The sequence below is a fragment of the Merops nubicus genome, unplaced genomic scaffold (assembly GCF_000691845.1).
Source record: "Merops nubicus isolate BGI_N331 unplaced genomic scaffold, ASM69184v1 scaffold13649, whole genome shotgun sequence".
Classification (NCBI taxonomy): domain Eukaryota; kingdom Metazoa; phylum Chordata; class Aves; order Coraciiformes; family Meropidae; genus Merops; species Merops nubicus.
This window is the reverse complement of record NW_008630254.1, coordinates 38,523-60,592: the sequence shown is the minus strand read 5'-3', so window position 1 is coordinate 60,592 and position 22,070 is coordinate 38,523. Positions and strand designations below refer to the sequence as shown.

General features: G+C 37.7%; 1 protein-coding gene across 1 annotated transcript in view; it reads right to left on the bottom strand.

Annotated features, from left to right (window-relative positions):
- The window catches only part of CTDP1 (CTD (carboxy-terminal domain, RNA polymerase II, polypeptide A) phosphatase, subunit 1), a 91,604-nt gene that overhangs the window by 43,998 nt on the left and 25,536 nt on the right, over window positions 1-22,070 (bottom strand). The window contains exons 9-10 of the mRNA XM_008947228.1: window positions 21,674-21,904; window positions 15,447-15,612 (exon numbers count right to left, since the gene is read on the bottom strand). Of these exons, the coding sequence (XP_008945476.1) occupies window positions 15,447-15,612; window positions 21,674-21,904 (397 nt within the window). The remainder of the gene's footprint in view (window positions 1-15,446; window positions 15,613-21,673; window positions 21,905-22,070) is intronic.

Here is a 22,070-nt window from a genome sequence, read left to right as displayed (position 1 = left end):
TACATCCGTCTGAAACAGCTAGTGAAACCAAAGTCGGTCAGAAAAAAGGCTATACATTTCTATAGACAGTCACAAACTTCATATTCTTTAGTGTTGGTTTCCCTTCTGAAAAACAGAGGATTTGACTAGTAAACATGCTCAGTACTTCAAGGAAATTGAAACCATTTGAGCGTTGAGCTTTCCATTAAGCAGAATATTAATCTTTCTTTTTCAATTGCACTTACTCCACCTGTTTAAAAAGCCCACAACCTTAGGGGACACTTGAGAGTTTGTTCGTCTGTAAATACCTGGAATCACAATCATTTTAACTGGGAAGGGACTTCTGAAGGTCACCTGGTCCAGCTCCCTGCTTGAAGTTGGTCCAGTTTATCAGGTTACTCAAGGCTTCGTCCAGGAGAGTTTTGAGTACCTCCAAACATGGGGAAACCCATTCCAAAGTCTGATCATCCTCAAGATAAAAAGATTTTTTTCCTTATATCCAAAGTAAACCAAATTGCAATTTGGGTCTGTAGCCTCTCCTGGCCCATCACTACACTCCTTGGGAAGGGTTTGCTTATGTCTTCTCTAAGCTCTTATGCAGATGTTGACAGCTACTGAACTCTTGTCACCATCACTAAATGAGTTGCCTTGTGCTCATAATGGTACAGATTTTTTAAGGAAAAACACTAGTCTGGATCTTGGGGGACACTAAGCAGGAGTTTGTTTTATTGCTTCCATAGTATCTTCTATTCAGAAAGACATCCATTAAGCTTAATAAAACATTCATTTCTGATCTCTGGAGAGCTGATACTTCAATGGCAATGGAAATAAACATAGCAAGGATATGAATTTAAATAAAAACTTAAAGGAAGTGCTGTGCTGGACATTGACTACTTCAAAACTTTCAACTATAATTCAAAACTTTCAACTTGCTTTTTCCTCAGAGAGCCAGGATAAGAACCTTGAAGTCAGAGAAGAAAAAGCAGTACTAAAAGGGAAAAGGAATTTAGTTAGATTTATCCAAAGGTGTGTTTTTTTTTTTTTTTCCCCCCATCCTCCACATAACACTACTAAGCACGCAGCAGAAACACAAGTGAGCACACCTTCAACAAATAGGTGGTAGGTTTAAACTTAATTATGGGGTTTCCTGGTCTTGCAAGATGAGCAAGGAAGGAGGACTGTCACTTTCAGCATCCTGCTGCTAGATTGTTCCATGTGCAACAAAACTATCTCACTGCTTGATAAGCAACATCTCAGGCATGGTAACAGCCTAACTACATCCAACCACCTTTTTAAGCTGGGTTACTGCTTAGATACATCAATTCCCTGTCCCACTTCATTTTATGTCTACACAAATCCATGCCGTAACAGTGCATGACAGCAGGAACAAAAAAGTGGGAATAGACTTTGGGTAAGCAGCTCTGTTAAATGTGCAGCCACAACCTGAATAGTGGAATTCAGCAACAGGTAACAGACCAACAAGAGTTTCACAAACTGATGAACCAAACCCCCATCTGTGACTACTGTGGCTTACTGACACTACCAGCAGATTCTCTTATGCATAGTAAAATTTGCATCACTGCACAAATCTTTCAAACTTTTCTGTACCTGCAAATCTTAAAAACATAACCAAAAAAAACCTGCAATAGAACAGAAAACTCAAACTGCATGCTCAAGTTTAAGTGACACACTTTACTACATGTCCTGATTTCACCTTCAGCAAACTTTCATCTTAAAGCAATGAGCTGGTGAGTGAATTCACAGATAAGAGTCTATTGTACTCAAATTCTGTTACACTCTTTTTGTAGAGATAAGCAATATCTAAGTACCCAGAGACTGGAAAACCTAGAGAGTCAGTTGATTCTATACAAATAGCATACTGATGTACACAAACTCATTGGAAAGAGGAAGGAGTAAGAAGAAAATTCTTATACAAATAGATGTTCAATGAACTTTAATTCATAGAAATGATCTTTCAGGTGGGCAAAATGAAGAAAGATTAACAGCAATGTAAGCTTTTCCTATCCAACAAAAAGGCCTAGTAAAGACTAGAAGTATCCATACCTGCTAAATAAAAGAGGTTAACACAATTATACACTTCAGGTATTTCAGCCTGCTGTTGTACACATGTACCAGTATAGCTCCCACTTCGTAAATCTTTATAGCAATAGGTTAAAAAGTTTTAACAGTTCATGGTATACTGCTTATCTTGGTTTTAAAACAAGACAGCACCATGATTCTCTCTCTTTTGTTCTCAAAGTCATCCATTCTAATTTAAAGAAAGCATATTTTGCTGATATGCAGCAAGAAGCAGCTTTGGTTTACAATTTTGCAAGTCTGTTCTAAAAACTGTCAATCTGGCTATTAACTGAGGCATAGCTTTGCCAGAAGACAACTTTCTTCTTATTCTTAGAGATTTAGAAAGACACATGTACAGTCTAGTGATCAAGATTTTTTTCAAACATAAATGAATCTAATTTGCTTATGAAAGGTGTTTAAATATCATAAAATACCACTGACATATTAAGTTAGAAAACTTAGTGTATTATTAATAATGACACATGGCAATTTGAGAGGACATAGTGTCTAGGCTCTGAGTGATCTTTTCTGACTCATTTCACTGCCAAGGGGCAATATCTGTAGCAAGATGCTAATTAAGTGCTGAGAGCAGCACAGTATCAGACTGTTAGTATCAAGGGACTGTACAATTCCTAAGCTCTTAATCTAGTTCTATATTAATGTTATTAAAAAGAAATAGAAATTTGGGTACAAATTCACTTAGCATAAAAAATATTTAGTCTACATTTATTGCTTCCAATCATTCCCTCAGAGTAAGTTATCTTTCCACGTGAGTTTTATTTTAAATTTTTTTCATCAAAATATGTTCAAATGCCATCATCTTGACAGCATCCACTCTTGTGAAGTTCCAAAACAAAAAAAGAAAAAAAGATGCTGACACCATCTATTACAGTGTCTAACTTCCTGAGCATTTTCTAGAGGATAACATACTGATTGGCCCAATCTAAAAAGCAACAGCTTCCTAGTTAGCAGACTAGGATGAAGTGTAAACTACTAAAATTCACTCCCACCTTGGCCCAGTTGATACCATGTTTCTTGACAGAGGCAGCTTCGAACAGGTATGAGCACGTTTCATCCATCAATCCAGTCTCCTGCCTGTCCAACTGGTTTTATAAAGAGAATGAGACAGTTCTCTCCATATACTCACTATTTATCTGGCAACATCTGCTAAACTGGGGGAGATTTAAAATAGTCTTTTTTTTTTTTTAATATGAAAAGTGATACAAGTTTTTATAGCCTGCATTTCTAAACAGAAAAAATCTCAGCTTCTTTTCATAAAAATACCAGGATACTAATCTATTCTCTTTCAAGTCATCCCTGAAGGCATTAGTTAATGCCGTAGCCAATACTTAGCACATTATCCTTGAAAAATTCTGAGAAGCATTTGGGGCTTAACTCATTTGGTTATTCCATTAAATAAGAAATTAAAAAGTGACAGGGAGCTTAATTTGAACTTATTTCCAATCACTTCAACCTGAATTACAGATTACGTAGATTACTCTTAAGGCTCTATTGTGCTTCAGCTCAGAGATAAACCACCAAAATTCTGAAATGCTGCAACCAAAAATACAATGTTATTGAACTGTATCATGATGAGTAAACATTGCTGTTGTAGAATAACAGTCAACTATAAACTCCAGTACAGATGAGAACCTAAATGTATATATTTTCTTTTTAGGGTGACAAGTGTAAGGAATATTTTTTTTTTTTTTTATACACAATATGCAGACAAATCCCATATTTTTTGTATCTCAACTGTTGCAAAGCTTTCTCACAATGAATACTTGTTACCAGATGCTTTAACAACTCTATTGGCACAGTATTAGCTTTTACCATCCCAAGGTTAACTGATAGCATGTTTTACTTAGACTGAATAAATATTCATTGCTACATACATATTTCAGAGAAAAATATGGAGTTTTCAGTTTCAAAGATTGAACTCCTAAATTTCTTGTTCATGTAAAGCTTTTCAGAAATCAGTTTACTAAGTGAAATTGAAAATACAAAGGTGAGAAACAAAGGGAGGAAAAAAATTGCTTTCATTTTATCTGCAAGTGCAGGCTTTCTTCAGGTATCACAGAGGCAAAAGACTATTGGCATGGTTACCAATTGGGACACAACAGGGCCTACTATCTCAAAAAACCTGCTATTTAAGCACAGTTCTGCTGTGTTCAGTATACTATGAACAAGCAAATAACCACACACTGATCCAAGCTGGCTGTAAGCAGAAGCAGCCCCCATCTGCCACTAGTTATTAATTTGAACCTATATTTAGCATTAGCATTGCCAGACATCAGCTGGCTTCCCAAAGCATTCTTTGGTTGTCAATGAACTTCCCTCTTCAGTAACCCTGATTAGCTTGGTCTCATCATCACAAGAGCCAGGAGACATTGATCAATACTCTTAAGCTAACAAAGCCACTTCAAATAAGGAGTATTGGAAAAAACTTTCTGAATTGGCTTTACTACAAAACTTAGAGATGACAGCGAAAACAGGTCAGTTTTGCAATGGTTTCTGCTGAACTGGGCAACAGGACTGCAGAGTCCACAGAATCAAGCATACAGCTTTTAATTGAAGTGAAGAAATACGAGCAGTGTGCATGTGGAAGTGTCCTGCATAGCTAGCCCACTCAATAGCCAGAATTAGGCACGGAATAAGGAAAACAAAAAATTAAGAAAACCCCAACAATCCAAAGTAATAGTGAAAGACAAGTTCAGCAGCTGAGGTCGTTTTCTACATGTTCAATATGAAGGTGATGAATACTACTCAGGTTCCGATATGATCTCTGTGTCATGGTGTGTCAGCAAATCCAGTCCTCAATACCTCTGCGATGAAGCAAGTTTGATGGTGGAACATCTGATAGACAGCTGTCTGTGTTCATCTCAGAGAAAGCAGCATCATCATATTTGCTACAAGGAGTGACAGAATATTGCCTACAGCTAACTGTGACCCCTGGCAAAAAGAAAGTGCAAGCTCATACACAAGCCCTGTAACAATATAGAGTAATAGTGATGTTTTCCAAATCTAAAATTAATACCACTACTGTAGACATGAAAAAGTTACAGCAGCACATCCATTCAGGTAATTCCTCATTTTGTGACTGCATTGCAGCAAGGAATTTGTTACATCAGTAGGGGGCTCTAGTTCTGCAGCTTTTCATAATCTCCATTCAAGTTGTACACAGGATGGAAATAGCCTTAGCAATGCTGAGACAGGAGCTAGGACACTTCCATCTGCAGGGCTATCACAGAGGCAGAGCTGAACAGCTATATTCAGTGCTTTCTGAAGCTGGAGCCTGACAAGAATGAAGACTACCAAAGCAAAGGGACAATATTTTAATCTCAGAGATCTTTTAGAAGTAAGCCATTGTGATTATGCATAATTTAAATTTTAAAATAAGTCACCTTATGATAACAGACAACTGATAAGAACAGATGATAAAGACTAACAGTGCAAACTGTCATTCACTGCTGCATTTAGAAATAACCTGGTGTTTGTGTCATCAAAATGGACTTTTTTTACGGCCCTTGAATTTCAAGTACAAATTAAGTCTGCTAGCAGACTAGCATTATGCAAGTGTTTGCACAGATTCTCTGTAGCACTTAACATATATTATGCTATATTGCACAGCTATATTTACTCTTTTGTTGAAGTACGAGGGCATCTTAACAAAAATAGTCATGAAGAAACAGTTCAGACTTGAGCAGACAAATATCACTCATGAAGAATATCAATGCACATTTAAATGTAAAAACATGTTAGACTTGTGATGAAGCTCAATCAGGCCCTACATGCAGCTGCTCAGAATTATGTTAGGGATCAGCTTGCAAATTGTTTAACTGGCTCAGACAAGTAATTTTTAATTGTGTCCAATTAGTATTGACAGTCTAGCTGTATTTGATTTAGCATATGGAGGTAGACACATGTTAAAATGAGGTTATTGAACTTGAAGTTTCACCGCATTTTCAGTGAGCAAGCAAACAACTGGAAAGGCTTACAGTTTCTCTTTACTAAGGCCGAGCAGAGAAGGCTGCAGATACATAATGTATTATCAGTGTTGGTAGAAAAACCAGTGTATAGAAAAGCTTTCTTCCCTATAGAACAGCCAGCCTTCATTTCAACACAATGCACATACATTCTAGAGACAGAAGCTTTATAGACCTACTTCCCATCTCATATGGAATAACATTAGAATAACATTTGCTATATAACCAGGCATATTTTAAAAGAGAAAGAAGTTTTCACATTTGCAGAACCAGAGCTTAGATTTAATCTTATTTGCATAATAATTTTTATTCTATGCTTAGCAGAATGATAGCAATACTTAAAGAAGCTACTTTTCTAAAAACCCAAGATTACTTACAATGAAACACTTTTGAAAACACCGTTGGAAGAATGGCAGAGGATCTGAATAAACTGTTGATTGCATCAGAGAAGTATGAAGAATATGTAAGATGGCAGAAGCATCTTTATTCACAAGTAAATCAAATCGACCTTCGATGCATTGTTGACAGAGTAAACAGGGAAATCCAGAAAAAGACTGAGGCAGTCTTACAGCTATAAACTTCATCTTATTCCTCAAAGAGAGGTCAACTCTGAAGTAAGCATGGCTGCTTCTTTATTTCATGTCTGTTTGGTGCAATCCATTAATATCTATTGTAGCGCAACCATTTGTACTTATTGCATTATTACATTACCTGCTAAATTATCTGGGTACGATAAAGTGAATTAGTCCCAATGAAGTTTTATTTTCATCTGACAACAGCCTGACCAGCCAAAAATTTGACTGATCGTGTTCATTTTGCACAAGATTCTATATATCACCTTTTAATTAACAACTTGTCATGACTGCCATCAAACTAATAATTATATACATAGGCAGTTACTATTTTTATCTACAAAATGCATATATTTATACAGTGAGCCATTGGAATGTCAAAAGGTTCCAATATGTATTCTGTTTTCCCTCATGGCTTTTTTAATGACTAAAAATACATCTAAAATGAACATCAGATCACCAACTACACCAGAAACTGTGCTAAAAAAAAAAAAAAAGTATTCTAAGCAACCTGTGTAGAAAACCAGAAGTGGTTCAAAATTGATCACTTACTTGAGATAATATCAAATGAGATAAAAACCCTTTTCCCGTTTTGGTAATCAGTTGTCTCCTTGTAAAACATGGTATTAGATAAAAAAAGCTGCCTTCCAAACACTTAAAAAAGCTGCTAGGGTAAGCTCAGACCATGATGCCCTCTTAATAACCAAAACCTAGCAGATAACCAGCTCTATGCCATTAGTACATAAACTAATAGTCTGCAGACAAATATTAGACTAAAAAAAGGAAAAGTTTCACATGTGGATAATCCATTCCAATCTCACTAGTCTTATCTACACTGTGTTTCTGTTAGTGTTTTTTTCAATTAGCTGAATAACAGAATGTCATTGTTTCTTGTCAGGATGATCTATCTACAACTTAAACATAACCAATACTGTTTTATTTTTTAGAATATGCTATAGCTTCTGTAACTAAAAATAAATAGAAATGCATTGCTACTCTTCAGAATTGTTTCCATTTTTCAGTGGAACCTCAACCTTCAAAGCAAAAGAAAAAAAGGCAGAAGCACATGATATCCAGCTTCTTTTAAGTGCCTTTCTTTCCTCTCACCATCCCACTGTACTGGTATTTTTAATTCTACATTGCTGGTGCTCATTGCCAAACTATGAAAAATTGTACTGGACAATTTTAATCATTTTTTTCTACTGTTCAGTTGAGATGTGGGTGAAATGATTGCTTTAACATTGTAATACTTTAATGCTCAATTACTTCTGTGTTATTTTACCGGATTAGAGACAGATGAATGCCAAAAATCTTAAACAGTTTTAAGCAGGAAGAAACTTTCCTTTTTTTACAACAGCTTTAAGCAAAGTTCATCACAAAGTAACATTTTTTGGTGCATCAGCCAGCCACCACATTAACAGCAAGTGCTCCATGGAGATAAACCAGCACCCCAACTCCTAGCACCAATCTCTCTCCCATGACAAAAAGTAACTAACACATTCAGCCTTGCTGGGTTAAGCTATTTGGTACTAAACACTCTGCACTGAAAGTGAAAGCTGATGGGCCTGGTGAACTGCAGTTTTTCCAGCTTCCATGCTACCACACTCTTCTGTGCAGAAGCCAGTCAGAGCAGAGGGGCCAGAGGGGCTGCAGCAGCCAGCATGTGAAGGAAGGAAGGAGATGGGAAGGCCATACATCTGAGGAAACAGATGACACTGGGAAGCACCAAGTTCCACAACACACCTAAGCCAGCCAGTCAGTGTCCTCAGATCTGCTTATGCCACAAGATGTTTTGGCAAATTGTTTTTATACAGCCTCTTGCTGTCTCCCAAGTTTTTGATGGAAAGTAGAACATTTACCTTTACTGCTTCTCTATATGGATACTGTCACCAATAGCTATGTCAACATTTGTTTTTCAAAGTTCAGTTCAAATGTAAGTGGTCTAATACCTGTAAAGCTGATCTCATAATATCCAAGTGCCCAGGTACCTGGATGACAATCACTGACAAGAGCAAGTGTACACACAGGGTCATTCTTTTAACTTCAAAAGAGGCCACAATTTATAAGAAGAGACTGCTAAACAAATTTAGTATCTGTACAATTCATGACATGCTACATGTAAAGGTGTCACACATGAAATCTTGTATCAGAAATGTAGATGTGGAAATTCGAAGAACGTTAATGACTAATGCAGTGTCCGAGTGAGCCACAGTGTGCTAGTCTTTTGAACTAGAGATCATATCCTCCACATTAATTAGTATTTTTAAGCTAATGAAGAGGCCAACCACTTATTGAGTTAATAGCTTTCGCTAAATTGAAGGAAACAAACACTGCTTCTTAATCTACTGATTGATACAGTCACTAATTCAAAACACAAAATAGAAATTAAGGAATAAATCTGCTCAGATGAAAGCAAAATGAAGAGTGACAAAATAGCCTTATTTAAGAGCTGAACATTGTAATTTCAGTCTTCATATATGGCAGAAATTCTAAATTAGTTAAAAGGAAAAGAACATGTAGAATATCTACCAAATCAACAGAGCCATTTTGATGCAAAAGTATTTCATTGGGCAATTCCCACTTAGGAAAAATCTGTACACGTAAATGCACAGATGCACAGAACATACCTTTGCAATGTGGTCACTCTGCAGCTGCTAAGTGCGTATTGAGCCAGATGATAGGAATCTCTGCAGCTTCACTAACTGAATTCAGAGATGGGAAAGCTGTAGGTCTGACTGGTATCAGATTTGCTCCCTCTCTTCCCCTCTCCACAGTCTCAAACTATGAGAAATTTAAACCAGCAAAATATTTTACCTTACACAGCAGAGATGACGACACTTGACAAGATACAGATGCTGCTCTCAAAACACCCTAACAAAAACACGGTGACAAACACAAAAGCATAAGGATCATACAACTAGCAGACTGTGTGCACAGCTGTTCCAAGACATTGGTGATCTCAGGCCATCCTGGATGAGAAGACAGTGCAAAATGCAATGCAAAATCTTTAAGCTCACTAAACTTACTTACACCTTACTGGAATCTTAAAGGCTTACTGGAAGCTCCTATTTGAACATCCCATCAGTGAAGCCTCTTGTGGGTATCTACCCAAGACTGGTACTGCAAGTGTTGGAAGTGCCAGGTATGAGCACGTCATGGCTGCTGTGTCTTCTACTGTTTCTCCCAGTCTACCACAGATGTGGCAGCAGCCTATATCTGAGCAAGACAACAGGATCCTGAGCTCAGCACAGGCTCATAATTCACAAAAAAAAAAAGAGGGGGGGGAAAAAAAAAAAAGACAGGAGGGTTCTCTCTTCTTCCTTTGTCACTAGCATTTTATAAGGGAACATCTGGAACTCTGTTTCTATAATTTACACAGACTGGTGAATTAGAAAGCACCTGAAAAATAATCTGCACTACCAGTCACATTTCTTAAAGAAACAGACAAGAGAAAAAGGAAAAGAGGAACGTCAAGTCTTGACCTTGCTTACTTTTCTTAAGGACAAATGATTTATCATATACAGATCTATCAACTTAACTATGAAAGAGACATTGATTAGAAAAGGGAAGATCTTTAAGATTATATAAAGTTGAATCAATTAAACTTCTTTAAAAGAAGTTAGCACACTGCCTGGGGCTAAAAATCACCTTTTGGGTCTGCAACAGATATCCACAAAGAAAGGATATATTTTATAGAAAAGTAAAGTCACGGTTCATCAGGAAGCAACTAGTATGTGAAAACAAACAGCTATATATAGCACACTGGACACAGCAGTGTTTAGATTAGATCAACTTGCCTAGGTAACTGCATGTGATACTAGCCTGGTTGCATAATGTTGTCTCCAAATAGTGTTTAGGAATATAAATTCAGACAAAAAGCATCCTTAATGAAAAGGAATTAACAATAGCTTAAAGGAACTAAAACCAACTTTTAAATCATGAAGACTAACAGAATTTATTAAGTATTTATCATAGGAATTTTTGCTAGCTTTCTTTAAACACGTCAAATAACTGTATCAATGCAGAAAGGAATCAATACACGAGGAGGTAACACGAGCAGTCCTGAAGGAGCTATGAAGCAGCATCCTCACAAGATGACCCACAAGTAACCTCTGGGAAGGGGAGCTGCACGTCACCATGTACTGAGATAATCAGTTATGAATGGAAAGACGTGCATATGTCTTCACATGATTTGTATGCTAGCACTTTTCCTTAAACAACTTGCTGTAGCTAATAAATAGTAGTTCTGGAAATGAATAGAGTTGTTTGAAGCCTGGATTCTGCTTTCTGGTTTTTGTCAGTAAACTACAGTAGATCTGCACAACATTGTAGTGGCTAGTAGGTCAGCAACTTCCACCTAGCCCAGGGGAGGGACACTGCTGCCACTAGCACACCAAAAGCACACAACGAGCAGTCCTGCACCTCTAGGGTAAGTGGGAGAGCAAGTGGAGGTCAGGAAGAGCTGCAGCCAGCCCAGAGCACAAGCTTCTGCAACAGTTCCAATGGTCAAAGAAAGGAAAATAGCTCCCTCCCCTGTAAGTAAGATGATTGGTTTGAAAAAACAGGAGTCATCCTGTAACAGGTATTATGGACGAAAGATTTCTAGTTCATTAGTATTGACTGTATTTAATTGCTTGGAAACTTCCTCTTTAAAGACGGTTTTCAAACCTTGCCCTTTGGCGAATACCAGCAACATACCATTAAGATTACAGCATACTACGTACAATCTGATGTAGACAGCATTTTTATGAAGTGGTCTTTTGGAAGTTATATATCAGATAACCAATGATTTGGAAATAAAAATTTATTCATGTCTGTAAAACTGGCTATAAACAAGCTAATTTAACTTGCAGCATTTAATTCTGCTCCCCTTTACCACTCCATAGCAGAGACAAACAGCAGCAATCAGTTGCAAAGTATCTGTGTCCAGCTAGCACAAAAAAGAAAGGTGGAAAACATTCTCTCAGCTGTGAGGCAGCAGCAGGAGCAGGCTCTGTATTTCCCAAGTAGGAAACCATTCCTTATGTGCTGGCTCTTATTTGGCAATTGCTGTTTCAGCGGCAATCCTGTTACATTGAATACTCTTGTTGTGCTTTCCTCAAGTTCAAACTGTCCCTGGTGTCAAAGGGCAAAGAAGTTACCATTGGATCTGGTCTCTCAGATATTCGGCACTGAAAAAGATACAAAAGGCTAAGTGACCTCAAAGGTGCAACCCAATAGCTAGGATGCTATTAATATCCTGTGACTTATTTGCTATCCATAGCACAACTATAGCCAAGATAATAAGTGAAGCTAAAAATCCATGTAAGATCAAATTTTAGTAGGTATGCCTGTCCATGGCAGTTCTTCTCCATGGAATATTTGAGCAGATATTGCTTTTTTTACTAGGAAAAGCAACAAACAGATGTTTAAATAGGTTAAGGATGGAAAGGGATTTAATTTGGGAATAAATCATAACTAAATTCTCTTTATTGGGTTCTGTCTTGATTCGTTTAAAAAAACTCCCATGCATAGGCTACACACAAATTCTCTATTGCTTGGGGCTGTGTGGTCGTTTCAGAGATTTCTGCAGTGAGAAAGTAAGTTTTCCTTTCAATGTGAAGCACAAAGGAGCTATTTATTGCTTATGTCCACAGAAACAGTAGATATGAATGCTTGCATTTCCCATTTTATTTAATTGAAAAAAATCCCAGGGTCTGAAGCTAAAAAATTTTTGATCTAGTAAAATTTCTTATCTGAATTTTCCAGGGAATTCAGCAGAAATACTGAGGATGCAGTTTTAAAGCTAGAGGGCTGCAGTTCTGCCTTCACTGCTCATTCCCAGCTCTTTGCATCCTTTGTGTGCTCCTGGCACTGGCAGTCATGCAGCAGGAACAGTGAGTTATTTCAAGAAGCTGGTAATGATGATTAACCTGGGAAATTATCTTTTCTGACCCAAGCAGCTCTTGAACTGTCTTGCTGTATGGTCACATTATCAACAGTGGCTCACAGGCAAGAACACAGCAGCAAAGTCACACTAACTTGCTGTCACTCTTCTTGGACCATGTGCTCCTAAAGCACTAGCACTCATAGTGTGCAGCAAGGCACCACTGTTGTGGCTGAACTGAATTCCCTCATCCTACCAAGTTAGTCTACAGTCAGCTGCAGATCTTGTGGCTGACATAGCCACTGGAAAGGATAAAAATTCACAAGTTCTTTACTATGAGGGTGGTGAAACACTGGAACAGGCTGCACAGAGATGTGGTGGAGGCCCCATCCCTAGAGACATTCAAGGTCAGGCTTGATGGGGCTCTGAGCAACCTGATCTAGTTGGAGATGTCCCTGCTTATGGCAGGGGGCTTGGACTAGATGACATTCAGAGGTCCCTTCCAATTCAAAGCATTCTATGAGTCAGTGATTCTATGAAATGAAGCAGAAGCATTTTTGTGGCAGAAAACAGAAATTTTGCACCTCTTAGTGACACGACTGCAGAGAAGTTCTTACCCTTTAACATGGTTTGACGAAGAAAGAAATGCAGGCAAACACCTTCCTGTAGAAGTTAAACTAGTCAGTGTCACCAGAGTGAAACAAGCACCAACCAGCAATGTTTATCAAGCTGATTTTCACTTTATTCAGTAATGTTCCTGACAGCAGACTCTCCTGTGTATGCTCCACTAAACTTTTATATTTTATGGACTACATTACCACATGTCCTCCCCATTTCATAAGAGTACTCCCACACAATCCCATAAAAATCCTGGTTTATTATTTACATTTCTTGTATATTAATACATTATCTTTACCAAGGTGATGCAAGCAGTCCCTTGGCTGACTCTACAGTCAGCTCCCAGATGGCAGCAACCTGCTGGCACCACCATGTCCAGCCCAGCCCCCTGGTATACACGTCCCATTCACTCCCTTCTCCATGTCTGTGCTCATGTTTAATCCTTGATCAAAGCATATTGGAGACCTAAAATACCAGAAACTCCGACTTCCCCACCAAACAAACCCAAAAATACACCCACCCACTTCCCCCCAAAAAAGGTGAAGAGTTTCTGAAGGTTCAGATGCCTGAGGATCAGAGAAATATAAATTCAATGAACACAGGGGTAGGAACAGAGACTGGTGGAAGGGAAACCTTTTGGCAGCAACTATAATCTCAAATCATACTTCTGGAACTAAAGCTAAGTCAGCTATGAACAAAAATCCACTGGAATTTAGGATTTGTCTGAAGCTCACGTAGTCTAGTTTCCAAATACTCTATGCAGTTTAACAAAAAGCATAATTTAAAAACAAATCATCCCAATTTAAGATGTTTATATTTGCAGGACAGGTAGACAAACTAATTTCTTTGGTCTAACAGTAGTGGCATAGAGAGCAATCAATCACAAAATGAACACTGCCAGATGATTCAGATTTTTAACAAGTTCCCTACATAGCATCTTTAAAAACAGAACAATATTTTATGCAACAGCTCTGGAAAACATGCATAATTTCTTTTGGATCAACACACACACTGCAACAGCAATTCATTGTTTTCCAATACCCACACCATTAGAAACATCTTAGTACACAAAAGCATCAAAACCACCCATAACAACAATTTGTTTTAGGTACCGCTGAGAACACAGAAGGAAGAGACAGATGGATTCAGGGACTGGCATCATCACAAGAAGGAATACTATTTCTTGTGAAAGGCTGAGATAAAATGCACAAAATACTTTGGAACAAAAAGCACACGACATGAAGTTATCAACTCAGAGAGTTATCAGGTAAAATTAAAAGCTTGCAGTCATCTGGAATTTAGAGTAGTTCATTAGAGCGGTTGAAAATTATTGGACCTCTCCCTAGAATACCAGCTCAAAGTTCCTCCAGTAACACCCCAGCAACAGCATATCTAAAAATTATACCATGTTGCACAGACAAACGTTTTCTTTCCTTGGTGGAAAAATGCAGTTTCCTTCTCACACTTAGTTTATTTTCTGAAGATAACTCTTGAGGCCTGTTATGGCTGTAACTTTTAAATCAGCTTACTGCCAGAAGCTGGCAAGTTATATGCTCCTAACCCTACAGCAGCAAATGACCTAAGCTAAAAGACAAATTCAAGCTCCAGGGTCACTAGGTGTCATTATCAGTCACACACAGTGTAACGAATTCATGAAAACATGGTGTGTAATGATAGCTATTTTTACCTCTAAGTTCATTTAATATTAATGTAAGATAGTGGCTCATTTGGAAAAAGTGCACACGAGGATAAGTGAAAAATAAGCAGCTGTTAGAGGTTCACAATGAATTTTAAATACTGGGCTTTCATACAACAGTACAGTTCACTCTAACAGAAAGCTCCCTCACCTGAAGAACCACGATAGCTATGATTTAACAACACTACAATTACAAGTGTAGGGATAATAAGCCCCATGCTCCCCTTTGGCACTCTTGATCTTCTCTATAGCCTGTTCCTTTTACATCCACAGACCTCTTTCTTCCCTATACACCACTGATTTTGTCCAGATTATTTGCAGATTTATTTAAAGTTGAAAGTGACACCTGGCAAAGCTAAACACACAGCAAACGTGCTAACATTCATGTGACAAAGCTGTACTTAAATGAAGATCTAGAGAGACCTACTTACACACAAGAGTACTACCATTCCCTAATTCAAGCTTGTTTTGCAGAAAGTAACTGCGTTTTAGCCTGAACCGTACTTCTAAGTCTGCTGTGGCTTATATTTCAAGTTACTGCAGTGGCATACAAGGTCAGTTCACATACACGCACAATTAGCAGAATTTCAACTGTTATGCATAACTAACAATCATTATGGTAAAAACTTGTTAGAATTAGTTAAGCTCACCTCTTTATCCATACTCTCTAAATCCTCTTTACATAGGGTGTACAGGGGCATTGTCTCGGACATACTTGGCTGACGTTTCCGCTTAGATGGACCAGGCTGCTCTTCATTTTCACTTGCTGGTAGCTCATCTTCTTCAAACATCTGCTGCTGATGTGGCTGAACAACTCTGAAAAATTTCAGGGGTCCCAAATAAGACAGACTTAATTTACAGCTTGTCTAGAAATAAAATCCTATAAACAATTTATGATCGCTGAACAGCTACAACTTTGCTTAATAGGGTTGTGTGCTCAGCAACAGAAGAAAAATCAAGTCTCCCAATGATTGCTTTTATTTCCAGTCTGACATATTAAGTCCTTATTTGACCTTTGCCAAGGTACTTACTGAAAAGAACAAGGTGAAAACAGAAACATAACCATCAAACCTTTCTTTAAGCCAAGTGCTTTGGTAGCTGCAGATGCACTGACCTTAAAATGCTTCAAGATTTGTGCTCAAGTGGATTTTGTCTATCCCATGACAGTTATTCAGGACACAGTTCTTACGCTTTCATATGTTTTTCCTGGTCTATGTTATGCTTCTGTTCTTGAGTCTCAAAATATAGTTATCTCTCAACCTTACAGACAAGGGGTTTGCAAGTCAAAAACTCATTGCTGCAGCCTCAGTCTCAAGACATTTCCTCCATGCTAAGCCTGGATGAGATGCAAAACAGACCAGATTTTTTTTTTTTTTTTTTTGGCTAGTGTATTCAAATACAGTAGCATTCTCTTAGCTTGTATTTTATTACCTCATTAGTTATTGTATTTAATCAAAACAGAGCTACAAAAAGGAATGTCAAAACATTCATAAAATGGGTAATCATAACTTCATGGGAATTGCTTTAAAATAGTAATAAAAGATGAGACTGCATCTAGAACAATAGCAGGAGACCTACTTTTCTTGGTACCTTTCTTCTATCTTTTTCTGTGAATACTCAACTACTAAAGATCTGTAGAAGCTACAACTGCTACACAATCCAGTTTAACTACAAATAGTGCAACTTCCGGGAACAAACTGCAGCACCTCAGCACCACATAGAATCCTATTCAAAGGCATCAAATCAGAAAGCTCAAAGGGTCACCAATGATTTCTGTTAGCCATAGCGTGTGTGTGTGCAGAACGAATACCACAAACAAGTACAAAAGTGAACATTCGAAATCACAAGCTGTTTCAGCTCGTAACTACCAGGTGAGACACCATGAATATCTGAGATTGGTGGTAGTAATTGAGAAAGGGTACAGCATGGTCTCTGCTGACAAGAGTTTCAGTGCAGGATGACTGCCTCTCATCAAGCCTGGGTTTTCAAGAAACAGCTTTAGACCAGCAGCTGCACCTAAAAAAGCTATTACTAAATTATGTAAATCCATCCCAGGTAAGGTTCTACAAAATCATTTATCATCTCATGAACTTGAAAGCTTCTTAAGAAAGTTGTCTAAATAAGCTTTTCTACATCAGTACTTCAACCCCAGAATGTATGAAATCCAAAAGCCAAGTGAAGCTGTCAACTGAGTTCATTTTGAGGGCTCATATTTTCTAAATGCACATCTCTCTTCCCTCAGATCCCATGCATATGCAAGAGATGTGAATTCATTGTTTGAGTCAGAGGTGGTGGGGAAATAGCCATAGCATTGCTGTGCTACCCAGAACAGCACTATATGCTGCAGAAGATCCCCACCTGCTCAGCACTACTCAGCAATACAGCAGGAGAGTGCCCCTTCACAGCCTATCGTTTCTGTACAATGCAATTTCCCATGAAGCCAAAACAATGTGGATGTTTTCAAAATAAAACCACAGTTTGGTTAGTTCAAGAGCTTTTCATCACAGTTTAACAGTTTTTTGGTGTAGCCCCTCCACAAGCGTTTTCTATTTTACAAGACCACACAATTTTCTTTTGTTAATACACTGCTCTCAGACAATAAGTTTCATAGGAAAAAGAGGAAAAAGTTCAGCATTCCACCATATTTTCCAAAAGGATCTTTTAAAATACTATTTCCATGCCTTAATAGGTACCCTAGCTAAGAGAAAGGTGGTGATGCTATTTACATTCTTAATAAAGCAGAGAATGAAAAGTCAAAAGGTATAAGCACAACTGTATTAAAGACATGAGAAGCTTGACCATGCCATGAATTATACACAAGTTATATGCAGCAGGCAGCCAAGCAAATTTTCTTAGACTAGAAATAGATCTAGTATGTTTTTTTAAGAACACATTATCATCCTGATGACAGTGAGAACTACTCCTTTGGTAGAATAAAAGGTGAGATCTTCCTTGACCACAATATTATACACAAACGTCAGCTTTAAAATAGCTGTATTAATAGCTTCTAAAGGTTTCTCTCATTCCACCCACTTCCCCCCCCAGTTTTCCAACTGCTATTATGTAAGAATCACACGGATTTCTCATCAAAACATTCTAAAGAGCAATATAAAGCAAAGACTTCTTTAATGTTTTTAAGAAACATTTTTATTTTATAGTTTTCCAGGTTTTACATTTTCAGCCACTTGTGCTGATTAAATTTTAAAGACATACAAATGCATGAATTTACATTTATTTCTAGTCAGATGAGATTCATGAGTACTTTTGCAAGAATAACACCATATTCAATTCTGCACAGGTTGGTTGGCACTTGCCAGTCTTGCAGGCACAAGGACATGCACGTGCAGGGTGGGTCCCGCATCTGTGGGAGTAACAAGCATCCTAACACTTCCACAGACACAGCATCAGGGTAAAAGCTAAAATAGCATTGTTGCAAAGAAAATGTTAAAGATCTCTGAATTCCATTCATGACTTCAATTTGATACTTGGTATTTTTGCTGTTGTAAGACTGGTATTAGGGAAAAATTGCAACAATGAACATGTAAATTAAGACACAAAAATTAAGTGAATTTATACGAAGGAACTGGTTCAGACATCTTTTCAAACCATACATGTGGTGCATCTTGGCATTATTTAAAACCAGATATTGTCACTTCTCATATGTCAATTATATTCATATCTTAAGCCCTATCTCGTCTGTTAGTGTATTATAAGTGTTCAGTAAAATGTAACTTGTAATATTACTTTTTCTTTATACTAGTCCAAGATGTCATTAGTATTTGCATTTCTTTGGACAACACAACATTACACATCTCATGATCTGTTACAACTTCAGTGTAATGTTTGTAGAATACCGTTTTTATATGAAAATGCAAATTGTTGAGATGCATACAGTGTCAAAGTTTTGACATGCAGATTATTAATAAAGAGGACTCTTCCCTGTTCTCAGACAGAGAGGAGCTCCTGCTGGCTGCCAGCAGGCACCCAGCAGCACTGCACTCTCTTCCCTTCCCTTTCAGTACAGGGGCAATCTCTGCCACCTTTCTGCTCAGGCAGCAACAGCCATGACAAAAAGCAGATGCTCAAGTCTCACAGAGCCAAGTCTGATGCACAAATCCTTGGCCAAATTAACTGAACCATCTGTAATTCACTGGTGACAGTTTCGCTGTAAGTTGCACGTAGGTATTTAAGCTAATCATATCCTATTTTAAACTATATTTCAATTTGAACCACAGAAAAAATAAAAATGTTGAACCCAAAATAAAGTGAGAACTGAAACAGTTCTTATGAGATGGCACTCTGACAACTTGCAACTTTTTATTAATTAGCCTTACAAGCGGTTATCTTCTAAGCACAAGGTCTATTCTTACAGTAAGAGACCAAGTACCATTGATATGCCATGTGTGGCTACCATCTGCCCCAAGGCTTCCTCTTGCAGCAGTTCCTTTTTGTTGCTTACTGTCTGAAATTCAGAATCTGATGAAGTTTTTAGGAACTGTCAAAGATGGTTATTGGAGGCTTTGACTTCATCCACCCACAGGAAGAACAGTTGTGAGTGTCAACAGCTTTAACACTGCTTACATCCAACGCCTTAGTTACACATCCTGCCGTCTTGCTGTCGGAGGTGAACATGGGAGCACAAAGTCTGCCAGGACACAAAATAACCTTGCCCTCTACCAAGAAATCACTGCACTAAAGGCATTTTCTCTGAAGTCAAGTATCACAAAAATTTTTAAATTGTATGTCAAGCTTTTTTTGAAAGCTATCAGTGATGTATGTGTAAAGACAAAGGAAGGCAACGATACTGTTCTTCTGCCTCAATCAAAAGGCCTTGCTCAAACAAAACACAGCAAAGCTGTTAATATTCAGCTTTTTGTTAATTCTTTGCAGCCTTCATGCTCTGCCTGCACTGTACTTCCTATTCAAATACTTAAAGTGGTATTTGATCACTGCACTGCTTTCTTCCCAGACTTTACACCAAGACACTCTTCACAACTTTAATTGAAGATAGCAGAACTGCTCTGAGGAATACAGACATGCCCCAGTTAAGAGATCAATGTTTACAGGTCACTAATTTTACTGCTGGAACCAAATAAACAGGAAATGATTATGAAAATAGTATTTCCCACCAGATATCTTACACTACTCTCTCTTCTTACAGCTGCTTTGTTATGTGATAAAGTTGCAAGACTGAGTAATTGGATTCACTTGCTTAAATTAAAACATCTCAGTCCTGAGCATTGACAGTCAAAATAAAAAGCTTAAGTGAAATACAATAAGGGAACAGAAAGAAGATAATATCTTCCTCCACCCCCAAAACCTGTCCAGGGCTCTGAGAAACTGAACTAAGAGGACAGACAAAGTGTGTTTTTCTCCTCCTTCATAAGATGTTCAAGTGAAGAAGTACCTTTGCATTAAAGAGCACAGAACTCTTCATTAAGTTGTTGATGAAGGCAGAACAAGCATTAAAACCTATTCTTTTTACATTAATGCATCATTCAGTGCTTTAAATTTAAACCACCATACTGAATCATCTTAGAAGTATCACGACAATTACACACATATACAACCTTCCCAGATCTATTTCTGGAGAAACTGCTTTCCAGAATAACTGCCAAACAAAACAAAAAGCTTTTCGGCTCCTCTCTGTATACATACAGTATCTTGGTTATTTAAAGTTTTTCCTGATCATTTAACATGTCATAGTGAAGTGAAATACAGACTTTAAAGATGCAGTTAAAGGAACTGAAAACAAGATGCCTTCATAAACAAAACAAAAAGACTCAAAACACCTGTGTTGACAGGATCAAGGAAGCTGAAATAAGAAAAAGCCTATAAAAGATGAAAACTGAAAAAAAACATAGGTTGAAGTACTTTAGTAGGAGGAAGATAGAGTGTAAACTTAAGCTACAACAATATACAAACCCTTTACAATTAATACACTGCAAAAGTTCCAGGGGAGGGAGAAGAAAGGTCAAAACCTGTGTATTTAGAATTGTGCATTGTATTTTTGTATTTGTTTGGAAAACTGAATTGCTTCATAACAAGTGCTATACTCTCCTCACACTGAGCAAAGGAATTTTGATTACATTTTACAAAGAGAAAACCTTTATATTTAACTGAGTACTTCACCACTAGAGTCAACAACACTTGCTAAACTTGTTGGCATTCCAGAAAGTTAGATCTTTTATGTACTTGTGGATTTTAGGTATTTCATGCATCCTTAAGTGACAAGTTATTGTCATTGTAGCCAAACCAAATCTGAAAATTTTGACAAAGTCCAGTTGCTAGCATTTGTACTTGAAAAAGCAGGCTGCCTCCTCCTCGTGCTGCTTTACTGTCTTCATTTAGTGATCTAAGGATTAACTAGCACTCAATCATACAGCCTTATTTAGCAATACTCAGTTACACCTCTCTTCTACCACTTCTAATACTCCTCAAAAAAAAATACAGTTCCTTCAGATGAGACACTAGCTTTAAGTGAAGAAGAAAGCTTTATAAACAAAACCCAAATGTTGTCAGATTTATTTTGCAGAAAAACTCTCCAAACTAGTATTCTAAGACTTGTTAAACATTAGGCTGCCCCATTTCAAAGATGAGCTATTCTAACATCCTTTACAGTGCACACTGTACAGAATGCTACATGCTGCATTTGTTTGAGGTTTCTAGTTGTTCTTAGGTGAGGCACAAAAAGGATGTGGAATCCTAGTATGCTGGTTTTGCTTCAGCTGATTGTTCACTTTTATTATTTTTTTGCCTTTTTTAGGAAGAAAACTAAAACAAAGATGACAATTTGATTAGATGCAAAGATAAGAGTTAAATTTACTACAGCATCTGAAAACGTAGTTGAAGTGGCTCTTAGCTGTGCTTTAGGTACCTGAAGGACGAGTGCTCGCCGTGGACTGGTAAAGTGATGGGAGGAGCTGGAGACTGGATGTACATCGACTGGCCAGAAGTCCGAGTGCCCTTCCTGATTAGCTTTCCAGTGTTAGGATCATAAAGTCGAACTTCAGGACCAGGCTGAGACTTTGGATGGATGGGTGTTGGGTGAAACAGAGCTGTCTGAAATGTGCTGTGTGTATCAGGAAACGTGGCAGGGCTGTTCTCTCTGTTGGATGAAGTTCATAAAAAACAGCTTCAAAAATTTAAATGAGCTATCAACCAGAAAGTAAAAAAAACCCCAAGCATTCTTTTTCTCAGGGAGAAATAAAAGATTTGGAAGATTCACAGAAACATTTCTTCTCCTCCACTCCCATTCAAGTCTCACTGAACTT